This window comes from Podarcis filfolensis (genome assembly GCF_964270895.1).
Source record: "Podarcis filfolensis genome assembly, chromosome: 8".
In the NCBI taxonomy this organism is placed as follows: Eukaryota; Metazoa; Chordata; class Lepidosauria; order Squamata; family Lacertidae; genus Podarcis; species Podarcis filfolensis.
In genome coordinates, this window is record NC_139611.1 from 43,331,701 (window position 1) to 43,350,281 (window position 18,581).

General features: G+C 40.2%; 1 protein-coding gene across 10 annotated transcripts in view; it reads right to left on the reverse strand.

Moving 5' to 3' along the window:
• NFAT5 (nuclear factor of activated T cells 5) overlaps positions 1-18,581 on the reverse strand; it is a 65,893-nt gene that overhangs the window by 10,549 nt on the left and 36,763 nt on the right. For 3 of the 10 annotated variants that reach the window (XM_083626398.1, XM_083626400.1, XM_083626403.1), the window contains 8 exons: positions 15,398-15,962; positions 10,463-10,655; positions 8,942-9,132; positions 6,844-7,016; positions 5,674-5,808; positions 5,427-5,479; positions 2,253-2,385; positions 1,780-1,857 (listed from right to left, as the gene is read on the reverse strand). In XM_083626398.1, the coding sequence (XP_083482524.1) occupies positions 1,780-1,857; positions 2,253-2,385; positions 5,427-5,479; positions 5,674-5,808; positions 6,844-7,016; positions 8,942-9,132; positions 10,463-10,655; positions 15,398-15,962 (1,521 nt within the window). The other 7 variants (XM_083626404.1, XM_083626405.1, XM_083626401.1 and 4 more) reach the window with 4 other exon arrangements.

An 18,581-nucleotide genomic window follows, 5' to 3' on the forward strand; every position in this document is an offset into this window, starting at 1 on the left:
TTCATCTTTAAGATGCTACAAGATTGTTTTGTGAGTAATTTGATGGAAAGAGTAATCTTGATGCTTTCAGCTCTCCTTACCAAACAGGGATCTAGGAAGTTGCCTTATACAGAGTGAGACCATTAGTCCATCTACAGTACTTTAGCTTTACTAATGGTTTTCCAGGGTTTCAGACAGTAAACTTTCCAAGCGCTACCTAGAGGTGACAAGGATTGAAACTGGGACCTTCTGTATACAAATCAGATGGTCTACCACTGAGCGACAGCTCATCTTCTGAAGAGCCATAAAGTTGTTATTACAGGAAAAATCACCCTGATCTCTGATGTCCATCCATTTGCAAGCCACCAAGTTTCCCCCATTCTGTTCTTTCAAATTGCATCAGCTTTTGCCAGAACACATCAAATGTTCAACTTCTTGCTTATATTAAGGGTTTTAAGTAAAGGTGAAAGTAGTAAAATAAGGGCATGAAGGAAATAGCAGTAATTTGCAAGTGTCTTTTATCAGCTGAAGAATAGTTTTCTATGGAAATAATCCAACAAACAACTTGTACAAGCCTGCAAGTGATGAGCACCAGTTGTTTGAGCCAAATGGCATCAGCATTTCACTGTGACTGATGAAGCATATGTAATTAACTGCAAGAATTCCAGGCTGATACAAAGAAAGAAGAAGGGATGAATTGGGATCAAAAACATAATCCTGCACACAGAAAAGTGGGTGAAATATTTGACTCAAAGCATAATGAAGAACAAACTGTAAGTACAACACTGCCACATTTATCATCACACACTTCATGTAGGCCAAGTCACACAATTATACTGGTCAATACATAATTTAGTTCTGGAGAAAGAACGAATATGCCCTACACATACAACAAGCCGAATGGGAAACACCCAAATGCAAAATTGAAGCCAAGATTGGAGAAGTGTCATAAATTCAATGGTAGCTGCTCTGCATGCAGAAGGTCCCAGGTCTAATCCCCACCATCTCTAGGTAGGACTGGGAAAGAATCCCGTCTGTGACTCTGAAGAACTGCTGCCAATCAATGTAGAAACTGCTGAGCTAAATCGACAAATAATCAGTGAATGTATGAGAACATCTCCTGTTCCTAGTGAGTTGGAAACATTCCAGAACAGCTATGCTGAATCTTTTCCAGCTGCAGCCCTGGAAGCCTAACAAACTCATGACCTTACTATTTATGCTGCTTTGCTTCAAAAACACATGCTCTTGAGCAGCTTCTGAAACTTAATTAGCTTCAGCAAACAATTCACTTAGTAAGAGCACACAAACCAACAGGGCCTGCCACTATAGTACACACAGAGTAGTAAAGACAACTGCAAAGCAAGTACTATGAATAATTTATTCTCTATTTTTATTTGAGTGGTGAGCTTTGCACTAGCAATACAACTCTTATGTCAACATTTTCATGAAACAGTTTAGCAAGTTATCTGCACTAACTTCATGTTTAGTCAGGACTTTTAACCACTTGTGGAATTAATATGTATTAGAAACAGCAACACGAGAGTAATTGCAAGATTAAAGCCCCAGCATATACCACTGTCTCTGCGACCAGGAGTCTTAGGCTGCAATCATATGCACACTTACTTAAGAGTAAGCCCCACTGAGCTCAAAGCGATTTACTTCTGAGTTGACATGTAAAGGACTACACTCTTAATTTGTGATCACAATAAAGCTCTTACAAAAATCTCTCTGAAAGGTCTGCAGAAAATTGGTGTAAGTTAGAACTCAAAGAGATTAATACCACTGCTAAGAATTAGATACCTTTGATAGCATCCTCAAAAGAGCAAGGCTGGGTTGGACTGGGTATTTCCTGCTTCACGTTCACATTCAGAGTACCAGCTGCAAATGCAAAAGACACTGCTGACTTTCAGAACAGATGTAAAGCAAAGTGTTCCCCCGTAAGGTGAAAGGTACATTTTAAAAGTTTATCTCTATTTTCATGTGCGCAGTGGTGGGGGAAGACCTTAACTCAGATCTTTGTAATACAGTGTAGCCCCAAACTCATCTTCCTCCCATAAACCCTTCAAGCTTCAGAGAGACAGGCTCTCTTCAAAGAATGAGAGCAAGTCCCTGGTGTGCAGCTATCAGGTCAAGTAGTGCAAGAGGTGTTGCCCGCCCAACAGTCTTGCTTTCTTCCTCAGTCTCTTCCAAAGATATAACAATTAAATACAAGAAAAATTGTGCAGAAGTATTTGCCAAGGGCCATCACTACAGCTTCATCATTTTCAACATACATGTATCAGGAGTGTAAGTAAATGGCTGTATGTCATGTGATCTTCCAGCATTGGTCACCACATAGATCCCCACAGAAACCGGGGAAGTTATTTGCTGGTCGTGATATGGCGGCACCTTCACAATTAGATGATTCTAAATCCAAAAAAAAGAAGTTTGTTAGAGCAGACACCTTACCAACTTATATCTTCACAGACTAACACTACAAGACCTAATCATATGAAGTAAAGATTGCATTGGAGGTACCAAGGATCTGCTGGGAAATCTACCCAGCTACAAATTGTAAAGCTGAATCTCTTGAACATACCTATCAGTAGCGAGAGCACACAGGAGAAAAGTCTTTACTCAACATAATCTTCCTATCTCTGCTATTACAATCTTCTTAATTTCAGAAAACCTGCACATAAACAGCAAGTCACTGTTTCCTTGTTTTGCTTTGCTATAGCTTCCACTGCTCATCCACCAAAATGCCAGTCAGGGACTTAGGTTGTGCAGTGGCAGCAATGAAATAACTACAGGGAGGTGATTTTGAGGTTCCGCAGCAACTAGTAGTATTCAGAAGCAGACCAGAGGTAGTATGTAGCCACAAATAACCTTATTCTCCATTAATTTGTCTAGCCTCCTTTTAAAGCTGTCAAAGTTGACAGCCATTACCACATATTGTGATATGAAATTCTATAGATAACTTTGCTGGGGATGGGGAGGCAGACATAATACCCAGCAGTTTATCTGCATTATTTGTGACTAAATCGAAAATAATTTCCTCAACCAACAAAAACATAGGCTCAATTTATGATCCATGATAACAGCAGGTTATAAAATTACCGTATTTTTCGCCCTATAGGACGCACTTTTTCCCCTCCAAAAATGAAGGGGAAATGTGTGTGCGTCCTATGGGGCGAATGCAGGCTTTCACTGAAGCCTGGAGAGCGAGAGGGGTCGGTGCGCACCGACCCCTCTCGCTCTCCAGGCTTCGCGCACCTCTCCGCAAGCAGCGGGAGCCCAGTGCTGGGCTCCCGCTGCTTGCGGAGAGTTGCCTGCACGCTGATCCGCAAGCAGCGGGAGCCCAGTGCTGGGCTCCCGCTGCTTGCGGAGAGTTGCCTGCACGCTGAAGCCTGCGCGCGCTGAGCTCAGCGCATCCAGGCTTCGCAGACCTCTCTGCAAGCAGCGGGAGCGCTCCCGCTGCTTGCGGAGAGTTGCCTGCACACTGAAGCCTGCGCGCGCTGAGCTCAGCGCGCCCAGGCTTCGCGGACCTCTCCGCAAGCAGCGGGAGCACTCCCGCTGCTTGCGGAGAGTTGCCTGCACGCTGAAGCCTGCCCACGCTGAGCTCAGCGCGTCCAGGCTTTGCGGACCTCTCAGCAAGCAGCGGGAGCCAGCGCTGGGCTCCCACAGCTTGCAGAGAGCTGCCTGTTTGGGGGCTGGGGTCGGGGGAAGCTCGGGCTTCCCCTGCCCCAGCCCCGCGCCTGGGGGGGGAAAATAATTTTTCCCCTTTATTTCCCCCCCAAAAAACTAGGTGCGCCTTATGGGACGGTGCATCCTATAGGGCGAAAAATACGGTAAATCATAGCCAGAAATATTGGGAAAACAGAAATATTCTGTTTTTAAGTAGTAAATAGCATATGACATATATGCAAAATAGAAAAGTAATGATATCTTTATTTGGGTACTTTATCATCACAGAATCTTATAGAAATAATTAATAGTAACTTGGTCTGTTTGGTCCTGGTAGGAGTTGTAGCCAAACAACATCTGGGGACCCAAGGTTGAGAAAGGTTGCTCTAGATATTTTTCCACTCTCAACTGTATTTACCCTAGATTCTTAAAAACATAATCACCACCTTGCTGGATCAGACATTGACCCAACTAGTCCAGCAGCCTGTTCTCACAGTGGCCAATCAGATGCCTCCATGGGAAGCAGGGCATGAGCACAAAAAACATGTTATATGGTTACCTATTTTTTTTTTAAAAAAGTTTCAACAATTTTATCTTTGTTTTTAATTAATGATGGTATTATGTATATTTGTTTTTATTGGTTTGTGGATATTAACCATGCTTTATATATAATTTTATTTGTATACCACCTGGAAAAAACTTTGATCAAGCAATTTGTAAATTTTCTAACTAAATAAAAGAAACAGTACTTTCACCAACCACCTTCTCCAACAACTGGTAGTCAAGAGGCATGCTGCCTCTGATAGTGAAAGAAGTAAACACCCATCATAGGTGGTACCCATTGATAGGCTTATCCTCCATTAATTCAAGAAATCATCATCACCAAATCATTTTAAATCCATAAAGTAGCATTGTAAAAGGAGAGAAGATATTAAGATTCTAACTTTACGGATTCAAAATGTTTTGGTGACAGTAAGATTTCTTGAAGGAAGAGATAATTAATGCATATTTAACCCTAGTGCAACAATGGATTTGGGTTTGGATTCCCATCATTAGAAGACTAGAAGAGAGTTAACCATTATTTATGGCAGTCCTTATGGTAGCAGCTGCACAAAAGCCAATTTTTTATCATCCTACTTCCAAAATGACGGTCAGCACACCTAGAAGAGGAATGACTGATTGCTGCCTGCACAGGAACCTTTGCTGTTCTGTATCTCACAAGCAGGGCAGAGGCGGGAATTGAAGAAAGAAATTGCCCTGATAAACAGAACAAGTATAGTGCTCACTCACATAATCTCTATGCTTAAAGGCTGCAATGGCTACCACTATACAAAAGAGGAGAGACTGCTTAGGTTGTGAAAAAATGTGAAATGTACCACAGTCTTGCAGCTCGGGTTTAAGGAGTAGGGAGTAAGAGAAGAAATGACAACTTTGTGCAAACTATTTGTACACACACAAAAAGGTGACCCAGCCAGATACTATTTATGTCAAAATATCTGTCCATGAAGATTGATCCAGTTTGTTGGTCATATGATTGTTTGACAAAAAAAATAAGCCACATGAAGGCAGCTTTTGTAGCAAATTTACCTTTTTAAACTTGGGCATAAAGTGCTTGGAACTCGTATTTCAACTTCATATATGCTTTCTAAATCCTCCCTTCCAAATATATGATAAGAGGAAAAATTCTTTAGCAATTCCTCACGCATAAATGAACAACTGTATCCCAACTATGAACAAGGAAGATTTTATATCTGGATTTCTGTGCATTTTTAAAAAGCATGTACCTGATGAAACAGCTCCATGTCAATTTCTGCTTCCCCTTTCCAAGAGTTTTCATCTGTTTGAAAGCAAAAGAGAGTAGAATTACTGCACAAGCTCAGCTAAGTTTATTCATTGTCAGGGAAGCTGGTCACAGGAACCACCTACCTCCTTGGCTACCTGCAGAGGCAGTCGTTAGCCCAACTCCATCCACAATGGTCTCCCCACCCCTCACCTCCATTCTCAGCCTGAGTATGTATGTATAGTTCTCACCAGACATATTCTCTTGAAAGATCACTTTTGTTCCCTTCAGAAAGTTCTTGCCAATTAAAAAGACTTCCTCTTCTCCCTTCACAGAACAACTGTGCAGGCTTTTCTTTAGAATCTCTGGTACACCAGCTGGCTGAGCTACAAATTGAAAAAGAGAAGGGATATTTATTATATACACCCCCACACCTGCAACTTAATGCCAAAATGGGCTTCTAAGTGGTTTAACTGACAACATGCAAAAAGTTGGCATCATCTCCCAAGGTCTCAATCTGGAACTGGTCATTTGGCTTGCATGGCATATAGGAAAGCAGAACTTACAGCGATTCTGCTTGGGTGTAGCAAAGCATGCCCATCCTTTAATTCATCAGAGAAAAGCACAGCACAACTCTCCTAGGAACTGGCACATGACTGTAGTCTACTAGAATATGTTCATCATAGCATTTCCCCCCTAGGTAACACTGAAGTAAAATACCACTAGTTCTCTCTTTTATAAATGGGCTAGTGCAAGGAGTTTCAAAAATCAACCAACTGTCATATACAACATCTTAGAGGCCTTTAAAATTTGTCTCACAACAAGGTCCATAACAATTGGCTGGACATGTACATACAGTCTTCAGCAAGTTTCCAAATACAAATAAGCTTTATATCAATATTACACAAAAGTTAGTCATTTTGCCCAGATGCAAAAAGTTGGCATTTTAAACACAACTGTAGTTTTAAGCCTCAAGCCAGCAACAAATAATTCAAACCACAGAAGCAGGCTATCTCAGGCTAGAAACAGTAATTTTCCTTTGCCAAAGTCCTATGATACATGCCACACTCCTATTCCAACTATGTGCACTGCTTGGTGGATTGACGGGGCACACTGTTAATTTGGATGTAGGCCAGATCCCCTACACCCAAGTTTTGGTTAACACTGAAAATAGATCAATGAGGGAACCAATTAGATATGCTATAAGCCTACACAGAAAAAGTAATTTCATTAAAGCAGCATGAGGACTCCTAGCAACACAGACACACATGAAAGCTAAGGTCTAGGCAATTTATTTGGTTTATTTGGGTTGTTCATTCTATTTTGTTATTAAAGCAGAAAATGAAATGCAGGGCAACTGAATTAACAGGAGACCCAAAGCCCCAGCAAGATGGGACTCAGAGTTTGACTTTACAACTTACTGCACAGAATTGGTGAGGACGGCGTCTGCAGGGTCAGTATGGAACCATCCTTCCGAGTGATGTTAACACGGAACACTAGCCTGGCCCGAGTGCTTTTTTTCTTGGAGCCAGCGATGCCTATTCGAGCTTCAACATCTGCATTTCTCAGTTTCAGTATTCCAACACAGTCCACCCTAGCAACACAAGATTAAAGTTACCTACCCAACTTGCTTTCAAAGAGGCCACTTAAGTTTTGCCAAGGTATGTAAAACAGCAAGCTTCCTAGGTCTCCAGGCACATGGGTATTTAACCCAAGCGAGAGTTGCCCATATAAACACTACAGATGCATGTGCCTCTACAGCTGTAAAGATGATGGAAGCAGCCACAAAAAGCTCCCTCGCCTCCAAGCTCTGCAGCAACAGCTACTGTCAAAAGAGCAAGCCTTAAATTGGAGAGGGGTGTGTGCTAATACCTCTGCTAAGTCAAACAGTCACTTGCTGGCCTTGGGAAATTCATTTTCAGTCTCTCTCCACCTCTCCCATAAAAAGGGGACACAGCAGCTTGCCTACTAGGTGTGTTAAGAGGATGGGCAAGCAATCACTTTGCATGTAATTCAAGGTAGCTAAAATGTTCTTTTAAATGTGTTTGTGAGAAGGGGGGTATTGGTTTTTTGTTTTTGTTTTTATTATGTATTTTGTGTTTTCAATTTCTATTTTTATGCTGCGAACTGCCCTGTGATCTCTGGCTGAAGGGTGATATACAATTTTTTTTTTTAAAAAAAATAATCTTAACTACGGAAGTGTGAAATCCAAAGGAGGCTGCTTTAGGCAAAGTTTATTTGGCTTCCATGCAATGTGCCTCTAACAAAGAACAACTGCAGGTGGGTTCTTAAACCTATAAACAAATTTCTTTGGTATAATAGTTTGAAAATAGAAATAATTTTAAGCTTTGTCATGCAACTGGCACAAAAATAAAAACAAGAGCCATGACCCAAGAATCCTCAACAATGGCCAAAATAAGCAATTTGTATTATGGCCAAATACTTCCAAAATATTTTTTCAGAAACTAAAATAACCACCTAAATGCTACCTCCCCATAACATTTGTTATAAAATGCATTCATCCTAAATATTCAGAGAGAGTTGGCTAATGCATTCAAATATACCAGAAGGGAAAATAGCATCTTTAGAGAAAAGCAAAAGATGGCAGTAGCACTTCATATTCAGCTGAGGCATCAGTAGCTCACAGATCAGATTTGGTGGCAGACAAGGAAGAGCAATGAATCTGGACAACCCAATTATGCTGGCTGGCTGAGTGCTCATCACTAGAGCAACCAGTCACTATTCTGAGACTCTTTTGCATCTCTCGCTTGCATAAAGCAAACAGAGAAAACAATGAACTAAGAAATCAGTTCGTCAATGAAGTGAAAAAGTTTTTCAATTCAAATTATTCTCTCTGGTTCCCAGAATATCCATTCTGCATTTTCCCCACCCAACTCCCCCACCCAGTAAGGAGAAAGATGGCCGCAGAAAAATTATTTCAAATGCTGTAGAGGGAAGTACAAAGCTGCTGTACTTCTTATTCACCAGATACTTGAAAAAATTCAAGCTACACTATGACGCTGACATTATTATTAATAATATTTATTAGTCACTTTACTCATAAAAATGGCTCAAAGCGAACATGAACAGAAATACTAAACCAATAAAAATAATCACATCAATAAAAAAACTCACATCTATACAAATAAAAGACAGGTCCAGATCCTGCCCCCCACCCACAAGAGGCCAGAAATCCTTCAAACTAAGGGCCAAAAGCCCAAGCAAAAAGGGAAAAAATGCTTTGTGCTGACATGTGAATAGAACTGGACAAAAAAAATGTGTTACCTGCCTCTAGTCTATGGGCCACAGCAGCTATGTCAAAATAAACATGGAGTTTAAACTGTAGGTTTATTCATTGATACTGCCCCCCCCCCCCATCCAGCCCTACCTATGATCAAAGCAGGAAATGGCAAATCTTTAACTAACTGGTCTTCACAAAAAGGATCATGTAATATAGGTCTCAATTCTTCCCGCTTCAGACAATTCAACAGATGAGGCCTGTGAAAAACAGTGACTTACGCCAAAGTCATGTTGTTGTTTGGATCCAAGCCCACCTCAATGACGGTGGTACCCTCTATGTCAACTTCTTTGCAGGGTGTGGTGTTTCGTCCTGTAACTCTGCAGGCCTGATAGAATCCATGAGGTTTCACCCGACCAGAGTCATTCCCCACAAAGACCTGCAGTGTCACAGCCTCATTGTGACCTTCCAGCTACAACCATAAAACAGGCAGGAAAGCGTTAATAGACTACAACAGGCAATGCAAATAATTTGCAAATATTACAACGTAAAGGTATTTTGAACATCAGAACACTAGTTAGTGTTAAAACCCAGTGGTGCACTGAAAGTCTTCTCTTTTCCAAAATAACAGCTCAACTCTTCAGTTGTTGCAGGCTATGTTAAACCAATTTAATTCCAGTTAATTATGCAGTATCTCAGTTATACTTCCCTGAGTCTATCAAGCAGGAATCAGAATCCTTGCTTATAAACAGCAAATCTGCAATTTAGTCCCAAACTGAAATCCTTTCATCTTTATTCCAGTGTGTTTATTGTATTTAATTATGTATCCATTCAGAAACAGTGGCATTTTCAAAAACCTATTAGAAATTAATGGACTTTCTAAACATGTAGTTATAAAATACAGAAACACCTCATCACAAAACAGTCCTAAACACTTCTAGATTATAAATTCTTCAGAAACTGTACATGCACAAAACCATATAAAAGCAATTCAGTCTGTACACTATTAGGATACAACATCTTTCAAACTTTATATTTGCTCAGAAAGTGATGTAGTTAAGTGATTGAAATATCTCTCCCCAAATAATCCATGCTATTTTTTGTTCTATTAAGTGTTTAACATCCACAAATATTCAAGGGCAACATGAGCAAAACAGAGAGCAATGATTTCCCCACCAGCTGGATTAGTAGCATTTTGTAATTCCTTGGTGCACTGTGGGGCTAAACATTGATGTCCCAGAAGTCTGTCCATACTCCAGGTTAAAAGTTAGAAAGCCATTGTAGGCACAGAGCCCTATTCAGTTTTAACACAGTCGTTGAGGGCTTCCTCACACCTTTTTCTGATGCACTACATCACAGCTTGCCTAGTTTCTGATGAACAGCCCCACAGACAGTGCTCTGTGCATTCATTTAACTGTTAATTGCTGAGAGCAGCTATTGGTCTATATTTACACATCCTCCACTCAACAAGAAAGGCTGCTCTGTACTAAACTAAGAAACATCCAGACCTCTACTCTCCAAACAACACAAAAGCCACATCCCTGAGAAATATGGAACTATATACACAGATTCTAAATTAGTGCAATTTAAAACTTAGTATGACAACATCAGTGCTGAAAAACACACCATGGCACTGGCAACAGTTTGTCACTGCAGGGAAACCCATGAAGCCCTGGAGGACCTAGTATGTTTGTCTTTTGGCTGGAGTCAGGTTTGGCTGGGGGTGAAGAACTGGATTTTCACTTACCATAAATGGCAGCACACTCCTGAATTGGCCCACCCCAAAAACTGAATTGGCCTACCTTTACGGTGGGGAATCCTTGTTGTGTTCTGTCTTTCACCGAGCCCCGACTGCCCTCAGTTAGGTAGCGAGCTCTGTGCTGTGTCTCTGGTTGCACCATTATCTTCAGCTCCTTGCCTTCACTTTTACCAGGGTACTGACCACATAACATAGGACTCTTCTTGCCTCCAGTTGTTTTTGGGGTTTCCGATGTTCTAAAGAGTTAAAGCAGACCAGTGATTTCAGTTACCAGAGGCTTTCTTTAAAAAACAAGCACAACTGGGGTGGGGAGGGGGAAGAGAAAAGAACACAGATCTGGGCCATACTTAAATCTACCAATATAAAACCACAACGCAAGACTGCAAACTGGGAAGAAATGTAGAAGGGGGTGTGTGGTTTCATGTACCATACTCACAACAGAAATTCAGTAACTAAACATATAGCCTGAAACTTAAGCCCTTTTAATCTTTGTTTTATGTAAGAATGTAAGAAAAAGGCACACTGCTATTTAGGCAAAAATACCTGTATAAATACAGTCAGCTGGCATGAGATGGCAGCCATCTTAAAACTGTTCATCATGCTTTCGTCACTAATTATAACCATTTTGACCAGTGGTCACTGTAAATCCCTAGACTATGTAATTAAATGCATACAGCTGAGCAGAACTCACATTGTATATGCAAAATCCTGCATCCTTTAAGTGAAACATGAATTTTGAAATGGATATAGTTAGGCCAATAAATCCATTTTAGGACTATTAAAATACAATATTCCTTTAATGACTATATTGATTGTGATAAAACTATTTATATTCTGGGCATCCAGGCCATATCCCAGACCACATGGCTGCTGGATGCTACTTACTTGTGTCCTGAGATTACATTTGCTTCACTGTCCATTAGTTTCCCCCCCTTATATACAAGTGGCCCAATCCAGCAGCACTTGAAACTTTCCACCAAATTAAAGAGAGAGCATAAGTAACTCTCCCTGTGAAATCAATGGCACTTAAAATATGATTGATTGTGCCTACATTTTTTCCTGTAGCGTAAATGCAATTATTAAAATAATAAAACACTGCACATCAATCTTCACCAGGCTGAAAACATTAAATGTTTTATTACAATGATGCAGATTTAGGAGGAGGAGCCACTCATGGACTGACCTGATTAAACATTTTTCTATTTTGCAACACAAATAAAGGGGCCTCTGCCCTTTTCAGAAGTAGATTAGACAGAACAGCATCTAGCCGTTGCTAATGTACATTCTGTGTAGCATCCAAGGTGAAGAGAAATATTTCAGTGGTAAAAAGAAAGGCTTGCTTTGCTCCTGACCTTGCAGCAGTTCAAGTTTACAGACACTATATAGTGACGGATCAGTCTGATTTATTTCTTTTAGAACCATCTCTTTAAGCTGCTGAGTCTGCTCTAATGAAGTAATACATGCAACACGGCTCAGCCTCTAACCAGCAACATTGTTTAGAAACTGCATTGAATGGTCAGTTCAATAAATGAAACCAATTTGAAGAAGGCCCCCAAAGGGCACTGTCTTTTGGACATCCCTAGCTTCAAGATTTTTAGGAATGCTGTTTCAACATGCCCTATCCCTGATGTGGGCTTCTGTTTGTACAAGTCCTCACTGGCTCACAGGGAGAATGGGAATGAATTGTGTGCTCTGCAGCTCTGAGTGCCTACGTATATTTCAAGCTTGTCCTCTGAACTAAAAAGTACTTGTCTTCTTTTTTGAACACCAGCATGTGCACCATAACATCAAACCAGGGGCATGGGCAGCCCTAAGCCAGTTCTCATAATACAGCATTGTGAAAGGTAGAACAAGTCTACATCAGGACCTCAGTATCTCAGCCCACAAAGGCCTGGAAAATCATTCAAGAACAGCCATAATCAACACAGGAGTTTCATGGCTATTTCCAGCACTACGGATCTTTTAGTACTTAGTACTTTAGTACTTTAAGCTTTGTTAGTAAAGCTTCATAGAAAACACTGCTTGAAATGTCTGCTGTACTAGTCTGGAATGCCATAAAACCTGCATCCACCACTGTGCTCCTGCTACCAAAAGGCCCTGAAAAAAATGTGTTTAATGCTGATAATTGTTCTACCTCAATCAAAAAATCGTGGGTTCTTTTGTGTTTTCGTGAAAAAGAAAAGCTCAACAACTTTGGGGTTTGTCTAAAAAAAACCACAACTCAACAACTTTCGGGGTATCCTGGCAACCCTATTTTAGGACTTCTCTCCAGGCTTCACGCACAGTGTGGAACACTGCTACGTAACAAATTTATGTACAAATGAAATAGTATCTAAGCATGAAAAAACTCTCTCAGTGGCACTTGGCAGGTAAGATATATTCTATGTTTAGCTATAGTCTAGCTCAGGGGTTGTCAACCTGGTCCCTACCGCCCACTAGTGGGCATTTCAGGATTCTAGGTGAGCGGTAGGGGGTTCTATGACACAAGCTGAATCCTCCTTCCATCGAGCACTGGTGGGCAGAAAGGAAATTTTACCATCAAGAAAGATGCATTAGTGAGCGGTAGGTATAAAAAGGTTGACTACCCCTGGTCTAGCAAAAGTAGCAGCTGTACGAAAACCTATTTTTAAAAAGATGTTTAATCGGTTTTTGCATTTGAGGACAGGTCTGGATAAAATAAATATTTTAAATCTCATGAGAGTTTCAAGTACATGACGACAGGCCTATAACACAGTAAACAAGAATCTGTGTTCACAATTTCTACCTAAATCTGCTCGTTCATAAGCAGTATGCATAAATCAACTGCACAACTAGAACTTCTCCTTCTCATCCTTGAGAAACTGACAGTGGCATTTTAAGAGCCTTCTATGAATTCTCCAAAATTCTATATGCTGAAGGGGTCATCACAGTGTCACTCTGCTAAATACTCCTTCTCTTCCCGTTTCTCATCAATGTCCAGGGATCTAAAATGTGAATACACACTTTACTTAGGTGCTACTGGTTAATATAAAGTCCAGTAGGTTAGACAGGTATTTTATGAAAACCAGAACCATGCCTCTAGTAGTCAAACACAGTTGTTTTCATCGTAGTACTTTGCCTTTTGTGATGGCAACATTTGCACTGAGCTATTCAGGATGACTCCAGATATGTGTCTTGAATAATAATAAATTAACAACAATAATTTCTGTTATATTATCATGATTACTATAAATGCTACTGGCTAGCTGCACTACTCTTCCATGTACCACCTTGTTGAAAGAAAACTATATTGAGGTTCAAACCTGTCTAGGTTCAAACCTCTGCTTAGCCATGAAGCTCAATGAGTAGTCCTTGAGCAAGTCACCAGCCCTGCTTGTGCAACAGAGTAAACCATGGTTAATGGTTGACCATGATCACACCTAAAAAGGCCTGTTTAGCTTCTCTCTGCTTATGGGCCAAGGAAACAAACACCAATTCCTCCTCACTTTGCACTGCTTCCAAAGCAGGGAGCATGGTTTGTTTCACTCCAACAAGCCACAATCAGTAAGCCAAAAACAAACCCAATAGGGCTTACTTCCAAGTAGACACACATAGGATTACACTGTTAATCTCAAGAAACCGAACTTACTTCTTTGAAGAACTCACCACTTTAAGAAAACCTTCCCTGTATCTATTTTAGTTTGAATAAATTCTGGCAATGCTTGCCAATTTTGAAATTTGCAAGACAAGCATAAAACATTTTACTTTATGTCTGTCCTCTGAGTTTTTAATCACCTTTGTCCGAGGAAAACTCTCTGCTTTGTTGCAAAGGATACCAAGTTATAACAATGCTGCAGTGGCAACATAAAATATACTCTGTAGAGTTTATTATAATCTACCTTTACAAAGTTATATTTTAAGTATGGAACTGGAACAACAAAGTGTACACAAATTGAAGGTGATTTTCCTACAGATGGGAAGGTGTTTCCTATCTGCACAATATTCACCAACCTAAGGATAGCTTTGTGAACATACCACAAACACATACAGAAAATAAAATAAGCCCACTGTTTTATTATGAGCTACAAAAATAAACATTACTGGAAACCAGTGGGCAATCACTTGGATCCCAATATTCCCCTGTATGAGCAGTGTGTGTGTGAGAGAGAGAGAGATTCTTCGGGCAACTGCACTCACCTCTCTACTCTGAAGGTACTCTATCCTTCTGTAGCCTGTTTTAAACTGACACTGAGGTTGCAGATGGAGAGAAACAGTGACACACACAACCTTATGAGTGGAATTGTATTCTGCTCATGCAGCAGGACCTTTGGATCCAAGCCACTATTTCTAAATTGAGATGCAGTTAAGTGAAAAGTGTGAAGTGGAAAAGATGAGAAACCACCACCCAGGCATGACTACAGACAACAACAGCAACACACACACACACACACACACACACACACAACCGAGAAGCACACAGCAAAACAGGATTAGAGATTTATTTCTGAAAAATCAAATACATAACTGAAGTGACATGGAACACAAATTTGGTTCAGCATATTTTAACATTTTAGTAAGTGTTAATATAATAAGATCAAAATCAGCTGTCTTTAATTGATGGAGAGAGTGAAACAGAAGTAGGCGAAGTGCAGATCCCTTATAAATAGCTTTGTATGGTACTGTTGAGGAAGACATGGAAGAGCCGATCTCAGCTTCAGGGATTACATTTTTAACATGCTTTTATTGAAAAGCTTCCTATTCACTAATCAGTTTTCACAGGGAAGAGCTAGACAACAATTCCAGGACAGATCAGTTCAATAGTTGCTAAATCAGACTAGAATATATATTCATATGTAAACCTTGCATTTTAGCGTAAGAAACCATTGAACTTAGTTCCAGATTATCACCTCTCCTGTATTTCTCAGTGTGAACCTGAGCTGAACACTAGGGAAAAGTTAAGGTAATGCTTTTAGCTTGTTTTTTAAACATATGTTGATAGAACTTAAAGGCAGATACCAACCCATTTCCTGCTTTCGAGTTGCTTTTGCTGTCCGTGCTGAGCTGAGAAAGGACATAATGAGGCGCTTTGGCACTGTCAGCATCAAAGATATCCATGGTTGACTCTTCACAATCTCGCCGTTTGATCCCCGGTCTCTGCTTTGGATTTCGTTTACGTGATTTACGTGGCACCTCAGTGTTATCATTGTAGGAACTGGTGCTCATGTTACTGAAGTTGGAGGGGGAATCCTCCATCCACATACTGCAGCTCTGCTCAGATTCCAATCCGCACCCCTCATCCTGGCAGGACATCCGGCTGTTGTCCAGCAAGTCCTCCGGTGGTGGTGTGATGTACAGGACTGTGTGCCTCTTCGGTGTGGACTGTTGTTGCTGCTGCTGGGCTGTGTTATTGGTTAACTGCTTGTCACTTACCCCTCGGTTACTTACCCCCATGGCTGAGGAGCAGCTCTCCACTTGCATAGCTTTGCTGTCAGTGACTGAGGTAGAGTAAATGGTGGGACTGGAAGAGGTGGTAAAGGAGCTGCAAGCACCGCCCATGGAGGAAGAGGAGGGAGCTGAAGAAGCATCTGCGGTGTACAATTCAGAAGTAAATACAGGGTACATGATCCCAACTGTGCTGGCTATAGCAGTCCCTTTGAAGTCATGTGATTAGTGAACTGATTTTTCCCCCAAATGAATGTTTTGGAATTTGGCTTGTTTTTGAATTTAAACACTTCAAGTGATATAAGGCTTAAGCAACACAGAAGTATTCTGAAAAGTGTCCAAATGATACTTCCATTTTTGTGCATGTGGCAATCAGACTTTTTTCTTTAAATTTTCTTTAAGTCATAAAAAGGCTGTAAGCAAACAAGGGCGCTTTTATTGCCTCAGCTGGACTATGAGTTTAAGCCATTTTATCTAAAATGATAGGAACCCCAATGCAAGACATGTGTCAGTGCTTTTAGGCCACATTTCATGCCAATCAACCAGCATCTGAAATTTTTGAAAAAGGTGGGACTGTGCTTAGCCACAAAGTATTAAAATAAGTTTCTAACCTATGAAGCAGAGAACTACAGGTCATTTTTAATGCAGACACTCCCTGCTTCAGAGGCAAATCCTGGAATAAAAATATAAGAAAATAAATGAGAAGAGAGCTGCTCATTATTCCAGATATTAACTATTAAATGAGAAATGAAAGACAAAAATAACTTAACCGGAACAAAATGGAACTGGTACCAATCACCATTTACGGCTTTAAAAAAATTATTCAGCTGAGATTTGAAATCAGAGCATGCTGGTAAGAAAATGGAAGAGGCATGATCAAGTCACCTCCTTATGTGTTACTTCAAGTCCATAAAAATATAAAACGAATTAAAGCCACCCAGCATTACTGATGGCATAAGTAGCAGCCCATGCCTCAGCAAAAGGAACATTATTAGGGTTGATGGCTAAATAACTACCAGGATAGGTGCTGGCCTAAGAATTAGATATCTGTTTGCGACTAGGGCTTCTTAAAAGCAGGTTAGGCAAGAAGAATGCATAGATAAAATATATTTAACTGCCCACAAAGCCTTCACTCCTCAACAGTGTCCTGAAGTCAAAGTGATTGCTCTGAGCTAAGGAGATTGTGGGCTGCAACTCTCTGCATATATCTGAGAATGCTACTAAATAAAAAAATTACCCACCAGCTTAAGACATCTCCCTATTCCAGAATAATTAGCTTAAAAAATAGCTGTATTAAGTTGATAGCACTACCTGCTGAAGGGAGCAAAGAAGATTGGTAAAACTTATGTTAACTATAAAAAGGAAGGTGGCTTCTGATGACTCAATGAACAGAATTTCTGTGTATAAACTGAAAGGGTCAGAAAAAGGAATTAAGATTGTTGCAGGTTCCTTTTCTTTTAAATGCATTCAGTATGCAATAATATACTTAAGGTACAGAAAAAACATAAACTGACATACTGACCTAGTGAAAATGTTAGTATTGCATTAAGAAGCCAAAGAAATATAGACTAAAAGCAAAACAGATCAATCTTCTGTTTAGTTTTAGTTATGAAGGTTGCAACTGTGAACCTATCAGTCAGGTAACAGTGCACTCTTCCCTTAGAACTACCCCCATCCCATCTCCAGCCAGTCTCTGGAATAATCTGGAGCCACTGACAGATACCAGTTCCATTTTCCAGCTTGTTCCTTGGCAAATGCAGTGGCTGAAATTGGAAGTTTCAGTCACTCAGAACTGCATTTTAATTTAAAAAAAAAACCAAAACATTTTCCAAGTCCTTTTTGTATCATGCATTAATGCAATGCTTTCCTTAGAAAGATGTAAAGTTTGCTAATTTCAGTGACTATCTATAATTGCTGATTTGCAGCCACTTTGAGTTGAAAAGTTTGCTATGGGACATTATTTTTTAGCTAGCTTTTGTTAAAATAGCACTAACTTCCATTTGCTTTTAAATAGTCACCCACCTAGAAATGCAAAAATATGGCTAGCATACTGCATGCACTGTAAAACATGCAGGAAGAATGCTCTAAACTTGCATTGCTGCGGACAATCCTTTCCCCCTCTCTAGTAGCACCCCACCCCGAAAGGAAACTCCATGCAGAATATGACCATCTCTGGATTCTTCCCCAAACAAAGATGATCATACAAGGGTCAGGCGTTAGTACGGAGGCTGCCTCATCTTTGATTTAAAGTGCAGAGAGTTTACACACTTAAGCTGTGTGTTTGGCACCAGCCCATTATGCTGATCTGTGAATAGTGTGGATAGAAAAGTAACCATGTTCCTATCTAAAATGGAAGAGTTTGGAACTTTCACATCAGTCCACACTGGGGTAGTTATGCCAGGCAGGATTAGCAGCCTGAAGAGGGAATTCACATAAAATAAAATCCTACCAAGAAAGCCAAGGTATGCTAATTTTATCAAGCAAAATATTAGCACCAAGTTAAAGCTTGAAACCTGTGTTAAATAAATAGTAACTTCCTTAAAAGGAAATTCTCCAATTAGTATGGTTTTGCAGATAATTTGAAAAACACAGACTACCAGGACCCTAATTTTTTGTTACCCCTGTGAATCAGTCATGTGGACTGCAACCAAATAATTATTTGGTTTACTTAATCACAGCTGTGCCAAGTTATAAACTTGAAGCTTTAAAGCTTAAAAAATAGGCAAGTTTAGTCACACCAATGAAAAAGAACTAATTATATG